This window comes from Seriola dumerili, unplaced genomic scaffold, assembly GCF_002260705.1.
Source record: "Seriola dumerili isolate Sdu_G_001 unplaced genomic scaffold, Sdu_1.0 BDQW01000216.1, whole genome shotgun sequence".
Taxonomy (NCBI): domain Eukaryota; kingdom Metazoa; phylum Chordata; class Actinopteri; order Carangiformes; family Carangidae; genus Seriola; species Seriola dumerili.
Genome location: NW_019174471.1, coordinates 5,436,585 through 5,452,259, shown reverse-complemented (window position 1 = coordinate 5,452,259; position 15,675 = coordinate 5,436,585). Strand labels below are relative to the sequence as shown.

At 40.0% G+C, this 15,675-nt stretch overlaps 1 protein-coding gene across 1 annotated transcript; it reads left to right on the top strand.

The window, feature by feature from the left end:
• The first annotated feature begins 1,857 nt into the window (after positions 1-1,857).
• On the top strand, positions 1,858-15,597 carry LOC111228208 (cyclic nucleotide-gated cation channel beta-3-like). The gene is made up of 17 exons (XM_022754023.1): positions 1,858-1,864; positions 3,540-3,639; positions 6,453-6,604; positions 6,705-7,004; positions 7,100-7,308; positions 7,448-7,498; positions 8,145-8,231; positions 8,328-8,392; positions 9,261-9,383; positions 10,994-11,135; positions 11,315-11,474; positions 11,547-11,644; positions 13,095-13,178; positions 13,317-13,435; positions 14,736-14,888; positions 15,075-15,204; positions 15,336-15,597. Exons 1-17 carry the CDS (start codon positions 1,858-1,860, stop codon positions 15,357-15,359), a joined length of 2,004 nt encoding a protein of 667 aa, XP_022609744.1. The 3' UTR covers positions 15,360-15,597.
• The last annotated feature ends 78 nt before the right edge of the window (positions 15,598-15,675 follow it).

The following is a 15,675-nucleotide window of genomic DNA, read 5'->3' as shown; positions in this document are numbered from 1 at the left end:
AAACATTATTTAATTTTTTTTTGCCTGGAACTACACAAGCATGATTGACCATAATAGGATAACAAATACATTTAAACATATGTTTCCAATTTGATGTGATAAGATGAGCAGTGTTTGAATCCAGAGAGTACTGCCCCTAGTGGACACTGCTGCATGTATACTGTATACATCTATATTTCTTTTGTTTGTCTGCTTTTATTGGCTTTATATTGAGTTTGGCAACCCACAGTAGTTCTAAAAGCCTAGCAAAAATTACCCATCATTCTAAAAACTGGTGTCAGTAATGCTTGATCAGTTTAATCTCTGTCTATATCTGCTTAAATAAATAATCCCCTGATTTCTCAAGTTTGCTTCAGCCTATGAATTGTCATCCTTTGCTGTTTGCTTGTTGTGTATCTGTCTGTCGGCTTTGTGTTTGTACAGTTCAGAGAGAGAGAGAAAGGTGCTCTCTAATCCCATTAGCCAGACAGGGACATAGTGAGGGCTAATTAACTAAGTGGCCTCTGCATTTGTGACTGAAATGACCTCAGTACAGTACAGTACTAATTTTAAAGCAGCTACGTTGATCCCGTTACCACTTCATTACCACATTCACTGGTTATTCCATCATTTAATACTCAGAAACATTACCTGTGAAACTGGAAGTTGTTTTCATCAGTTTCAGTAACTTAAAATCCAGTTTGAAATAATGAAATTATATCCCACCCCCAACTCACTTTCACTAATTGATCTTTTCGTGTGATCATTGATTACACACTTGTGTTAAATATTATAAGGCTTTTCTAAATGGAGCCAGCACTGCCAGAGGACTGCTGTCTTGTCTGGCTGTGATTGGCAGCTGAGGCAGCTGATCTGGTGTTGACTCCAGGAGTAAGAGGAGTGCCCAGAGGGAATTAATGAGTTTAAGATATTTATTTGCCTCAGTCTGTTGTTTGGATGTGAGACGAGCACTGCACAAGGAGGACCTTGGGATTCTGGTTTCCAAGGAGGAGAAGTGGATGGGCAGGCCTGGTCGCTGTAGCCCACACAGAAGCCTACCATGTTCAGCCGGTTGAAAAAGTTGATTACGGCTCCTGAGCCTCCCCCTGCCCAGGCTGCTGCCCCCCCTGCTACTGCAGCTCCACCAGCTAAGGTAAGACCTGTTCTCTTTCTAATATCTCAAATACAGAAACTGAAATTGAAATTTATTTCAGTCTACGATCAATAATTATGGAAGAAACTATCTAGAAAGGAAAAAAGTTTCTTAAAAAACTTAACAAAGATTTCTGCAGTCTGAAAAAGGCTGAAGTTGTTGTTTCCCTTTTGAGATATGACAGTTTGATTTGTGTTTGTTTAATATGTTGTCGCCACACTTCACAAAGGAAGTTATATATGGATCCATAGGCTAAAGGAACAGTATAAAGCTTAATTTTAGAAAATTAGATTTCAGATGTGCATTATGTGTGGCATGATTCCCCAAAATGAATTTAGTCTGATTTAGATTTCAGCTCCTTTTCCTCTGTATTCAAAAGTTGTATCTTTTATATGAAAAATAAATGATGGGCCCAACACTGAGCCTTGCAGAACCCACAAGTAACCTTCAATAATTGCAAGTTAAAATTAAGATATTGAAGATGGAGTGTTAGCAGTCTTAGTGTTAGATCTGGACAAGAGGGATGTTTTTAAAAGTCTTGTTTTAGCTTTACATTTATAAAATCATTACATTTTATCAGTTGCTAATTTGATTTCATACAAATTATTTATGTGCACTGACTGCTCCCTAAACAGCTTTTATACATTTAACCCAAACATTCAACTAGTCAGGTTCTTGCTACTTGCTTGTCACTTGGGCTCATACAGGTACTTTTAAGGTGAGCCATGGCAGGTGACTCAGATCAGTGAAATCCTCTAAAGCAGCTTGGCACTAATGTGGAGAAGATGCAGCTTCAGCAGGGAGGGTGGATCTGTGGATTTACTGTTGCGGTGCTTTTTCAGGGGGCTGAATACCTGCAGTATTTTTCGCTGAGGAAAAGAAGGATGAATTGTAAGGGTGATTGCTAAATGCATTAGCAAATATTTAAATAAAAACTGGTCCTGGATTTATTAAATTACATTTTGGCACTTGAGCAGTTTTGGACTTGTAGTTAACAATATTCATTGGAAACAAAATATATGAGACTGAGAACCTAAGGTTGGGCTTTGCCCTGTTTGTCTTTGCACTTTCATGTGCCTACTGTTACCACTGTTGTGTGTTTACAGGAAGAAAAGCCTCCTGAAAAGAAGGATGAAAAAGAGCAGCCAAAGAAAGAGGAAGAAAAAAAAGAGGAGGATAAAAAGGAGGAGGAAAAGAAAGAAGATGCAAAGAAAGAGGAGGAACCTAAGAAGGAAGAGCCAAAGCCAGGTGAATAGTTTATTTGTTTATTTGTTCTTAGTTTATCTATGTTCGGTGTTATACTAACAGTAATTGTCATCTGCAGGCACAGTCGCATCACATGAAGTGTTACATGTGCAGAAACGTGTTTGGTGTTTGTTTTTGCTTTGCTTTGCTTTGCTTTGCTTTGCTTTGCTTTGCTTTACACAAGTGTTTGAGTAATAGAGTCAGATTGTCTTAGTGTGACTTAACACATCCTCCTCCAGTGTCTGTGATTTTTCTGGCAGATAAATACTGTCTAATAGACCTGTGAACTCCATTAGAGCAGAATACTTACTGTAAATACAGCATCTGCCATACAGACCTTAGTGGTTGATGGATACATTAACACAGACTATTAAACATCATGTCTACTATTTTCTTCATAAACGTAATGCACAGGGGCATGAGGGAACTATCAACAACATATATTGTGTGATGTATGCATTCTACATTTGCACTGTAAAGGCTTGTGTGTGTGTCATGGAGAGTCTTTCAGTGCACATCAATATGACATTTGAGCCTAAAGTTTTACTACAATGATGACATGATGTTCTAATATGCAGAACATGATTCTGTTACAGAGTCTTATGTTGTCTTATTTTATGATGTACTGTTCATTCAGAAAGTCTTCGGAAACACCTTCACTTTTTTTCACATGTTGTTATGTTGCAGCCTCAAGCTAAAATGAAAAACAAACAAACATTTTTTTACCTCATCAATCTACACCCAATATCCCATACTGAAAACTGACTGCAGAGCTAAGATCTGGGGAAGGATCCAAAAAAAAACTGTTGCATTGAAGGAAGAAGCAAAGTGGTCCATAATTCTTAAATAGAAGAAGTTTGGAACAACCAGGACTCTTCAGCTGCCTGCCTGGACAAACTGAACAATCAGGGAGAAAGTTCTTGGTAAGAGAGTTGATCAAGAACGTGATGGTTACTTTGGCTGAGCTCCAGAGATCTGTGTATTGCAAAAGAAAAGGACGACTATTTCCTCTCTTACAACAATGCTAATCTGTAATTCAGAGCTGAGAGGTTTCAGGTTATGAAAGAGAGTCATTGAACACCGGTTTCGTGGTTCGGTGTTTTGTCTTCAGGCCAATTAGGAGCTGACATCACTGTTACATTGTGTTTTCAATTACTTGCAGCTGCTCCTGCTCCTGCTCCTGCTCCTGCTCCTGCTCCTGCTCCTGCTCCAGCTGCTCCTGCTGATCCTGCTGATCCTGCCAATCCAGAAGGGGCTGAGGAGTAAGAATACATTACTACATATTATATTATATTATATTATTATTTTGGGTGCCCCAGACAGGATGAGTAGAGAACTCTAGTACATTACAGAACTAGATCTTTTTGCTCATGACTACAGGTAACATAGCAAATAATGTGCATGACATCATGGGAATGAATACGATTAAATCATAGTCTTCATTTCAAAGATCAGGTGACCGATGGTCAGCTGTTGAGATGTTGAGGGTGAGCAGGTGGGAAATGGCTGAAAGGAGCACTGAAGGTATAAACTGATGCAGTGCTCAGCTAGTGTGTGTGAAAGAGGGGACCAAGCTCCGACATACCTGATTACCTCAGTGGAGTCACTAAAGCAGATGTTCATCAAATCTTGCAGCACATAGTAGCCAGCACAACTATTTGCTTGCAATTCCAAATGTAACACATGATTTTGCATAGTGCGAGATTCTTTATCTCTTCACACACTGCACCAGTCTGTCTCATCTATTTTTGCAAAATAGCAGGTGAATGTTTTCAGTCAATGTGATGGACCTGCATCTCATCTTATAATATCACTAGTGATTGCCATCACCAATATTTCCTCTGTTTTCATAAAGCATTAACAAAGGCACAGAACCTTCCATTGTGGCTCTATGAGACTGGATCTTGATAAACTGGTGTTTTTGAGTGTGCTTTGGTCGCTCTGTCATAAAAATGCTTAATAATCCCTGATCCACTGTAGGTGCGGAACAGTGTGTTAGGAAGAACACAGACTGATCTAGAACATCTGGAAATGTTTGATGCCATAGTTGGTATCAATACTACTGTTAAGTTGCCTGCAGACTCAGCTCATAGTGGATCAGAGATTTGTTGAGGAGAGGATTTTGTTTTTAACATTTACCCGACTACCTGAATCATTAAGCACCATCAATATTATATTATAGTATAATATTAAAGATGCGAGGCCTATGGGACTCTACGGTTAGCAGCTATACAAATAAACCTGACCTGACTAAGAATACCTGACAATTCATGACTCTGATATCCAGGTATGCATGTACATCAGACAGTTATTATAGTTATAAACTATCAGATGTAAAGTATTTCACTTTGACTTGGTGGCATTCAGAAGCTAGAGACATGACTGTTGTTAATATCTGCCACCCAAATCTAAACCTTTGTTTCAGCTCCACACATAAGGTAAAAGTTACATGAGTGTTTTCAGCTGATTGTGCAGATGGGCACTTGGCACACGTCTAAATGGCTGCGAGGTCTGCATTGTTTCAACCTCCCTCTGAATAAATGCAGTGCGTGGAGATACTGTGTATTAGCTTCAGGAGCAGTAGCCATGATTACACTGTGATTTGCAGCCTGTGACTCCTAAAGTAGGAAAGAAGCTTAGCAGATTAGTGTTGTTTGTGACTGAGAACAAACAAAGAGGTAGCATTCATGTGCAAGTGGGAATTGATTTCAAAGAATTTATTTTGTTCTTTGCAGATGATTTTTACACTTTTTTGAAAATGTAGGTTATTTTTGTAGTACCTGGTACTACTGTTTTTTTTATAAAGATTTACCTTTGACAATATCTGACAACACCACTGACAACACCACCTGCCCCTTAGCAGGAGGAACCCTTAAACCTTTAACATCTCCCGTACAAGTTGTGACCCACTCTGACTTCCCCGAACAGGAACAATTTACCAGAGGCGTATCTTGTGTAAAAGTTAAGTTGGTTTTATTACAATAGATAAATAAAATTTCCATAAAATATAGGGATGAGGCAATAAGAAACGAACAATTCCGCTGATGGTTCAATCAATCAGTTCTCTTCACAATAAGGGCGGGTCGGCTCTACACAGCAACAATAAAAATGACTGTGGGAGACAGAAGAGGGAGACAACAGAGCTACCACCACACACATGCACTACACATTAAATAGCATTACACATTTAAATTCTATAGATTTATCGCAATGGAATACATGCAGTGTCACGACAACTATACACACCACTACAGAGTGTCACCCGTGCGGTCCCACCACAAGAAGAGGGCTGTGTGTTGATGCAGACCCAGCCTTTCACAAAGTCAAACTGTAGATACGAAGAGAACAAACATTAGCTTTCATCACCATCCAAAATGACTACGATACAATACAGCAATCATGCTAGAAAATACTAAATGCCTCAAGCCTACAAATCAAAATAAACAACAAAAAAAGCAAATTAACAGTAGAAAACAGTGGCTGGCCTGGTCCAGTCTCTGTGCACCTCTGCCACAGTGGGCGTCAATGGCCACGTCAATCCTGAACCTGACGAACAGGACCCTCATGTCTGCCTGTCACCCCATATGAGAGGGAGAGCAAAGTCGGGAGGAAAGGGGCTTTCCACTGGGGCAACCGGCGTTTTATCACTTCCTGATTGACACCCGGTCACATGACCGCAAACGACCAGTCATGTGACCAAGTGTCAATGACAAGTGTCACATTTTCCCACATTTTGCATGTCAGTAACTGATCCTTGTCTCTGGATTTTATTCAAATTCTGTTCTTTCTGAGAGGTTTAGATAAAAGTGGAAAAGTGTTGCTAATTTCTCTTAACAAGCTAAAGCCTCTTAATGAGCTTATGTAGAGTTGTGTCTGCTCGCTTTTTCTCCTTTAACAGCAGATTAATAGTGACAACAATAACATGAACTGCACTGCCACACAACTACCAATGTTATCCCATTTATTGAAAATCTACTTCTCTTACTGCTTTCTGAATTATTTTCCAGTTCACTTTGCTCTTCTCTAATTTAATGCCACCTTTTCCATGGTATTTCTTTCTTACATCTGTTTTCAGTGAAAATGCCCCTCCTCCACCTGTTGTCTACAACCGCTTCACAGATGACACTCTCAGAACTTTGGTCAAGAGGTTAAAAGAGCGGACAGATATGCTCAAAGAGAAAGTCATAGATCCCTATGCCACTTCTCCTGAAATCACCCCACCTGTCAGTAAGTAAAGACATAATATCTGGAAAGCACAGAGACAGAAAACTGGCTCACAGACATGGAAAAGCCACTTAACCCACCATCACTCTCTTTGTCTGTTTAGCACCTATTCTGAAGAAGGATGACTACATCAAGTTGAAGGAGGAGGAGCGGATAGCAAAAGAAGAGGCAGATAAGAAGAAGGCAGAGGAGGCAGCTAAAAAGGCAGAGGAGAAGAAGAAGAAGGATGAGGAGAAAAGGCTGGAGGCCGAGAAGAAAGCAGAGGAAGAGAGGCTGGCGGAGGAGGCCAGGAAGAAAGCAAAGATCCTCCCAGACATCAGCTGCTCCTGCTTCGATGTCCTACTCCATCCAATCGAGGAAAAGATGGATGAAGTCCTGGGAACCACCATAGATCCTTTCACAGGTAGGTGAGGTCCAAGCAGGCCATCTGACAGCCCAGTTTAACTGAACACATAAACACATGTAAATACTGAAATCTGATTGGCTCTCTGTCTCCAGATCGTCGCTATATCACCTGGCTGACTGTGGTAGCAATTGCATACAACTATAATGTCTGGCTTTGCTCTGCCCGTTTGGCGTTCCCTTACCACACTCCAGCTGCCAACCCCTTCTGGATATTTTGTGACCTCCTCAGTGACTTAGTTAATGTTACTGACATCGTGATTTGGCAGCCCCGACTGCAGTTTGTCAAAGCCGGCGACATCATTGTAAGTCACAAAGCATTCTGCGGCATCACTGTCAATGACCTCTAACCTGTGTCTGCAACAGCCGAATTTTTGGTAGCTTTATGTGACCTGTGCAATGTAACACTGTGTGTAATTAACACAAATCGTCTGTCCACTGCAGAAAGACAGAGCAATGACAAAGGTACACTATCGGAAATCGCAACGGTTTAAGGTGAGAATGTAAAAACACATCCACCTTTACTTACTGTACTTACAGGTTTGAGGTACTTGTACTTTATTCCATTGTAAACTTTTACTCCAATACATGTTAGAGGGAAATTTTGTATGTTTTACTGATTAACCTTTAACATTTAACAGCTATGAAATGTATTTACAGATTAAACCAGTGGTTCCAAGGTTTTTTGGCTTTGTGACCTCTTTTAAAAACAGCAGTCTAATTCAGCATCCCTTGTCACATGTCAGACGTCTGAGTTGTTATCACTTCCTCTAAACTCCTCATATGGTAACATATGAGGTTAAATCAGCTGATATTTCACAAAAAAAGCAACATGAGGGCTTTGAGGGGCCCGATCCCCAGGTTGGAAACAATTGGACTAAACAGTATAAAGAGCAGTTAGAACTAACTCCACATACTGTAAAACAGTAAAATGAAATCTGTACTTTAGCCAAGTGAAAGTTGAAATGAAAGACTTTTACTTGTAATGGAGAATCATAACATTGTTGTACTGGTGTTTTTACTGAAGTGAATAATCATAATACTTTAATCTTTTGAGTCATTGGGATGAAATCCCAGAATTAGTCACTATAACCTCACAGGTACAGAAGTAGTATAACTTGTGTTCTTCCTGTCTCTGCAGACTGATATAGCCAGCATCCTACCCTTCGACCTTCTTTGCCTGCACTTTCAATTCTCCTCCATGTACCGAATCAACCGCTTCATCAGGGTAGGCAGGCAGCTGATCCTTTTTATTAGTAACAATGTAACTGAAAAAAAAGCATACAAAACTTTACATTTCTTGTGTGATTCCTGTGTGTTCCAGATTGAATCCTTTTTTGAGTTCAGCGATCGACTTGAGAGCATCATGGCAAAGGCTTACATTTGGAGGTAAATGCTCATGGATCAATGGAGCAGATTCATATTGGTTTTTATCCAGTTCCCAGTCCAATGTGTGTGAACCTTAGATGAACTGTACTATTTGGTACTGACAGTTTCTGAACCATTTTCCTTTGGAATTTACTTTTTCTTTGGAAGTAGATTCTTTATACGTATATAGTAATTAGTACATGTTAATTACTATATACGTATAAAGATTCTACTTTGAAAATTTCCCTCTACAGACAAAAAAGAAAAAAGAACAAAGATGGATTTTGATGTTTTCACAGCCTGCAAATGTGGTTACCCATGTAGCTTGTTTTTTTTTTGTATTACTGACATTCAAACATATAATTTACAAGGTTGATCAACAAACATAAATACATATTCAGTATTTATACATACACATATGAACTTAGATGCAGATGCATGTGTACTAGGTTCCTACAGTATGTACTGTGCATACACACACAGACTTTGTAGTTTAAGCATTACAATATTGCATTAATCAGAAAAAAAGAAAAAAAACAGAATATGAAACCAAAAAACAAAAGAATACAAGGCTGTGTGATATAAGAAATATAATAACCACTGTCACAAGAGGCTCAGCTGCAGAAACAACTTTAAGGCCCATTAAGAAAAGTTCCCATTTCATAGTGTTTGTCTAATCTATCTATCAAGGCAGAGGATACCTTTATGCAGCCTCTCTAGAGTCTGTAAGTGGTGGGACATGCACTGACAGCAGTCTCTTGCCGATTCACAACGCAAAGAAGGAATTCTATTTGTCAGAGTGGAAGGATCCACTAACATGAATAAGAAAACTAAAATAATATTTCAACATCTCACCCTCTCTTTTTATGTCACTGTCTTTCTGATGCAGAGTGGCTCGGACCACAGGCTACCTGCTCTACATGCTCCATCTCAACGCCTGTGTGTACTATGTCGCGTCACTGCACCAGGGTCTTGCAACAACTACATGGGTGTATGACGGAAACGGCACGGCGTATGTTGAGCTCCCTTTGTCTTGTTGTTTGTGATTAGAATTCATTCTGGTGTTAGTGTTGGAGTTTTCTGTGGTGCTGAAACAGTCTCTCTCCTTGGTACTGAAACACTGACAGCCTATCCCATGCTGAGCCTCTGTCCATGGTTCAAATTTCATGCACAGTTTCTCAATTATTGTGGCCAATCTCTCTGTTTGCCAAATAGTCCACTATATTTACTGACTTAGAGTCATTTTATGTGAGTGTGGCATGTATGAACTATATAGCATCCTCAAAACTCCCCATGATAGGATGAAGAAAATACTTTTTGCTAACAGTTCTACAATGCAATGCATCACATATTATAGGTATGAAAGCCACCTGACAGTGATGACCCAGTTCTGCTATATGGGGAGTAGAGAATTTCTCTCTCTCTCTCCCATCATTCAACAACATCCACATGGCTTTACCATGCTGAGCAAATGACCAAACCTACTAAAACCCTAGAAACCTCCCTAAAAACAAAGTATCTCTGGACATTGGCAGCACAACACCCAAGCCAGGCACACTTACACATGCTTTAAGAAAAGGTAACCTTATCCAGTCTAACACTATGACTGTATCATGATCAGTATTATTAAATATTATGATTATGATCGTTTCAATCAGGAGAGACTAATTTGTGTAAACGAATGAAAATTGCAATCTGCAAAACGAGAGGAAAAGTGAGAGAGTCTTTAGCGTTAGACCCAATCAAGATGTCATCATATTTGAAAAAGGGGGTGAGAGTGTGTGACATATAGGGAAACACCCCATGGTCTAGACACTGATGGTCGTCCTGGAGATAGGAAGCGGAGAAGGTGGTGATCCGAATGTGATGAGGAGTGATGATCAGCTCGGCCTGACTGGATATGAAGACTGGAGGTGGATGGAGTGGAGATGGTCGCAGCAATTTACACTGGTTATGAGGACTGGAGGTGAAAGGGGTCGAGGAGGGTCGCAGCAAACACACTGAAATAACAGCTGACAGCAGGAGAGAGGAGAACCAATTTTTTTGTTTTTTTTTTATTTTTTTTGGCCCTTTTATGCCTTTATTGACAGCGCAGTAGAGAGAGACAGGAAATGGGGTGGAGGAGAGAGGGGGTATGACATGCAGCTGTCCGATGCGGGACTCGAAATGGGGCCAACTGCAGCAAGGACCTTAGCCTCTTAGCCTGCACATGGGGCGAATGCTCAACCAACTGAGCTACTCGACGCCCCGAGGAGAACCAATTTTAAAGTATGACAGGGACAACATGATTAGCTGGTTGAGATCGTGGAGCAATCTGATTGGCTGCCTAACACCTAAAGTCAGCTGATTACAAGGAGTTGGGTGAGAGAGGGCTAAACGAGAGAATTGTGAATGGAAGCAGCATAGACATAGTCTTCCTGCTTGAATTAATGCTAAGCTTCATCTGTGATTCCACATATTTCTCCAAACTCTGTCACAATCTGACTCAAGACTGGAGAAAGAAGGGGACACCACACTGACTAAAAAAAAGTTTCATGTTACATGACTGAAATATATCAAAATAAAATTAAGATGCAAGTTGTCTCTGTCCATCAGTAACCTGGGTCTTTTTTACCCCTCCAGGTACCTGCGTTGTTACTACTATGCTGTCCGTAGTCTGATCAACATCGGGGGGCTTCCAGAGCCTGTGACCACCTTTGAGATTAGCTTTCAGATGGCTAACTTTTTCACTGGTGTCTTTGTGTTCTCCAGTTTGATTGGACAGGTAGGAGGATCGTTTTTAAGCATAAGTTTTATTCATAAGTCTTTCGTGTGACAACTGTCCAAGACCAGGAGATTTGTTGCAGTTATTCAGCCATTTAGTGTTTCAAATTCGTGTTGTTCTTTATCTAGTATGTGGTGTTATAATTTCCCCTTAACCCCTTCCATCTTTCTTTCTTTCAGATGAGAGATGTCATAGGAGCAGCAACAGCAGGTGAGACGTATTTTCGTGCATCAATGGATGGCTGTGTTGCCTACATGAACACGTATACAATCCCCAAGCTAGTCCAGAACAGAGTCCGGACCTGGTACAACTACACGTGGGCCGCTCAGGGCATGCTGGGTAAGTCTCAAAAAACTTTATCCCAAAAATGTATCCAGGTATCCACTCATATCCACTGTCTGTCCTCTCCAGATGAGTCAGAGCTGCTGGACAAGATGCCTCTGGTGATGAGAATCGCCATTGCTGTGGATATCAACCTGGCCACTTTTCAGAAGATCGCACTGTTTCAGGTGACTGAGCATTCACTTTGTCAGGAGTGTGGTCTTACGTTAGAGGAGAGAGACAAAAACAAAAAACTAAACAATAAGCTATAACATGGGTTCCCATCGTCTCGACATAATATACCAAAAATGAATGAAATCAGGAGACTATTTTAATTAGGGCAGGAGAACCAAATGGTGCGTCATGCTGTAGTGTATTATCCACTACATTTCCTTCTATTTCAACATTCTAAATTGTTGTATGTTCTTCTTCTATGTATGTTTTATTCTTAAGTTAAGGAAGGGTGTCAATTAAGGCTTTGTCAAAGGTTTCCTTGAACCACTTATTGTAAGTTGAATTTAAGGAATGTGCCTTAGGAGGCAAAACTGTTTACCCATTGGTTTTCTGTTTGATACGGTACAAAAGACTCAGGATGTGGGAGGTTTATGCTGGCCTAAAAGGTCAGAGGCCAGAGACCAGAGGCCGTAGACCAGATCTTGTCTACCATTTGGGTGAAGGCTTCTTCTTATTGGAAGAAGTGCACATTCCAAAGGTGGGATAAGACAGATAAATAGAGGGGTTTGTGAGACGGTAAAGGAGAGATCTCACATTGGCAGAGATGCTCCAGGATTCGACATTTTTGACACTGTTTCTTTCTTGTAAATAAACTTCTTTTTGATTGCAAGTAAAGACATGTCAGCGGTGATCACTTCTTCACATCAGCACCTCAAGATACCACAATGCGTAGTGAAAATTTACATGTTTTATGGTTCTTGCACATTGGTGTGGCAAAATGACTCGACAGAACCCCCTTTAAAATTTCAACGAGGCCCTTCTTGCCCATGTGGTTTCACCTACATGCATGAAAATCTGTAGGAACATAAAACATGCCAAGGCGTACAAAAAAGCCTCTTGCACCCATAGCCTAAACCAAATAGGAAGTCTGCCATTTTGAATTTAATTTTTGCAATTTTGGCGCTGTTTTTGCAATTTAAAGGTCATGTACTTTAACAAAGTCCTCCAAGAGAATTAAGAGATCAACATCATATTTGGTCAATCTTATTTTAAGACCTTTGCGATGTTGCAAAGCTTTTGAGTTTTCATTGGAGGACCTGTCCGTCATCATTTGATTTACATGAAATTTTGATGGTCTGGTTTACACTTAATATTAATTAACATAATGCCTGAGCTTAGCATCTGTGCCAGGGCCCGCATAATGCTGCTTGCAGCTTTAATTTGGTTTGAATTGTGAACTAAAGCATTTGGGCCGTACATCAACATGAAAACAGAGCAACAAGTATTTGCAGTATTGCTAAATACTGAGTGACACATTTCAGTGAATGGTTATCAATAAGATTTTATTTTCATGCATAGGCACTAAATGGAGCCTTCAAAATCTAAGTCACTTTAGCTGCTGGAGAGAAGGTTAAATCACACAGAGCTAAAAAACTAACTGTGAACCTCATACTGTCTCCTCAGGGTTGTGACCAGCAGATGCTCGTGGACATGTTGCTGAGGCTGAAGTCAATCATCTACCTACCTGGAGACTTTGTTGTAAAGAAAGTGGGTATATACTGTGTTTGCCTGTGTGTGTGTGTGTGTGTGTAAAGGATACACTTTAATGATCATCATGAAGCAAGCACCCAATAATCTAAGCAGAGTTTCATTATGTGAGAGAACTGCTGACCTCTGTGTGTGCAGGGTGATATCGGCAAAGAGATGTACATCATTAAAGGTGGAGCGGTGCAGGTGGTGGGAGGACCTGACAACAGCATTGTGTTTGTCACACTGAAGGCCGGCTCTGTGTTTGGAGAAATCAGGTTCGTGTGCAGGAGTATTTAGTGATCTATGACCACTGGAACCTAATATAAAATGACTAAAATCATTCAATAGGTCTCATTAGAATTTTATCATTCAATAAATGGTTACTTATGGATATAAGTGAAATTCTTATAAACATTATATATTTGTTTCAGTTAAATCTGATGCAGTCATATAATTCTTGTATGAAACAAAGCTAATTTACACTGAATTTCAACACCTAATTTTTACCTTTCCAAGTCAGTTTGTAGTGAGCAGATGTGATAATGAACTTTCAGGCTGCAGTCCTACCTTTGTTGTAACATATGATAGAGATGCTAATTGGATCAAGGTCTGCATAACCTAAAAGAGAACCTACATCATGCAAACTCAATTCTGTGTTTTGAACAGTATCACCTTAACAAAGATGTTATGTTGTACAGTCTGTTTGTTATACAGTCTATTCAGAAAGTGTTCAGACCGCCTTCAATTATTCACATTGTTATGTTGCAGGCTTATGCTAAAATAAAAAAATAAAAAAATAAAAAATATTCCCTTATAAATCTACACTCAATATCCCCAACCCTTAACCCTGAAACACAATTTAAAAAATCTGTGAATCTGCAAATGTATTAAAAAGAGAAAACTGAAATATCACATTCACATAAGTATTCAGATACTTGAAATTTAGCTCAGGTGAAGTCCATTTGTGTTAAATTCAACTGATTTTACGTGATTTAGAAAGACACACACCTGTCTATACAAGGTCTCACAGCTGACAATGTATAACAGAGCAAAAGCCACGAGGAGAAACTGTCTGCAGAGCTCAGAGACAGGATTGTGTTGAGTGACAGATCTGAGGAAGACTACAAAACAATTTCTGCTGCACTTAAGGTTCCCAAGAGCACAGTGGCCTCCATAATTCTTAAATGGAAGAAATTAAGAACAACCAGGACTCTTCTTAGAGCAGGCTGCCTGGCCAAACTGAACAAGCAGGTGACAAGAACGTGAAGGTCACTTTGGCTCAGCTCCAGAGATCCAGAGAAATAGGAGGCACCAGAGCTTAATTTTCAGTGTCATAACAAAGTGTCTGAATACGTAATATGCATGGTTAGTGTGATATTTGCAAAAAAGCTCTGTTTTCACAGAATTTTTTAGCTTAAAGGATTTACCAAAAAAAAAAAATGAAAAAATTAAAGGGGTCTGAACACTTTCTGAATTCACTGTGTTTCTCAGATGAGACTTAAAAATTTCCAAGCAAAGACAGCCGGTGATATTGGACATGGACACATGGTTTATTTCTGTTTCCACCCCCAACAGCTTACTACAATCTGCTAAAGATGGAGGAAACAGGCGCACCGCTAATGTCAAAGCACATGGCTTCGCTAACCTCTTTGTCCTGGAGAAGAAGGACCTGTTTGACATCCTTGTCCACTACCCAGAGTCTCAGAAAGTGTTGGCCAGGAAGGGAAAGTGAGTCAATGTGCTTGAGCAACAGTTACAGAAGTTTTCTTGTGACTATGGCTGTTTTAGTCAAGAACTGTATGAATTGATTTATCCTGCTAAAAAACTGAGTCAAATCCTTTTTACACTGTATAAAAGACTACATAAAAATGTAACAAGCAGCCCATAAAGGATCATCTCTGTGTGATTGTAAAGGAAACTGACCAAAGCCAAAGGCCCAGCAGGTGCTAAGGCCGAGGATAAGCCGAAGGGTCTGACTCTGTTTGGACAAAAACCACCAACGCCCAAGCTGCTCAAAGCCTTCGCCAACCTCCGCAAACTCAAGGTAAAGTCGCCTTTATTCATACATAGCAATAACTAAAGACACAGTGATGACTTTGGGTCCAGTTATCTCATCACAATAGTGAGTAAGTGAGCGTAATGTGCCCTGCTTTTGTTCTTTTTTTTTGTCCACAGAAAATTGAAGCTGAGAAGAAATGAGAAGGGGACGTGTGATAAAACCATATCATTCTGTGTAATCCACTGTTCACCAGCTACTGAAAGACACTACTACTAAAGTCAGATTTACAGGCCAAAGTGGTTCAGTTGTTTGTTTTTATATGATCTGGCACTCTTCACTCAAACATCAGCGGACACCAAAAAGATGTTCTGAAACCAGGCTGCAGAAGCAGAAGTGAAACAGGACTGTAGTTATAATCTAATGATATCCACCTGTAAACGTTTTTGTAGACTCTTTAATAGGGACAGAAGTGTCTGTTAAGTTTCACCTGATCAGTGCCAGTAGCCAAATCGGAAG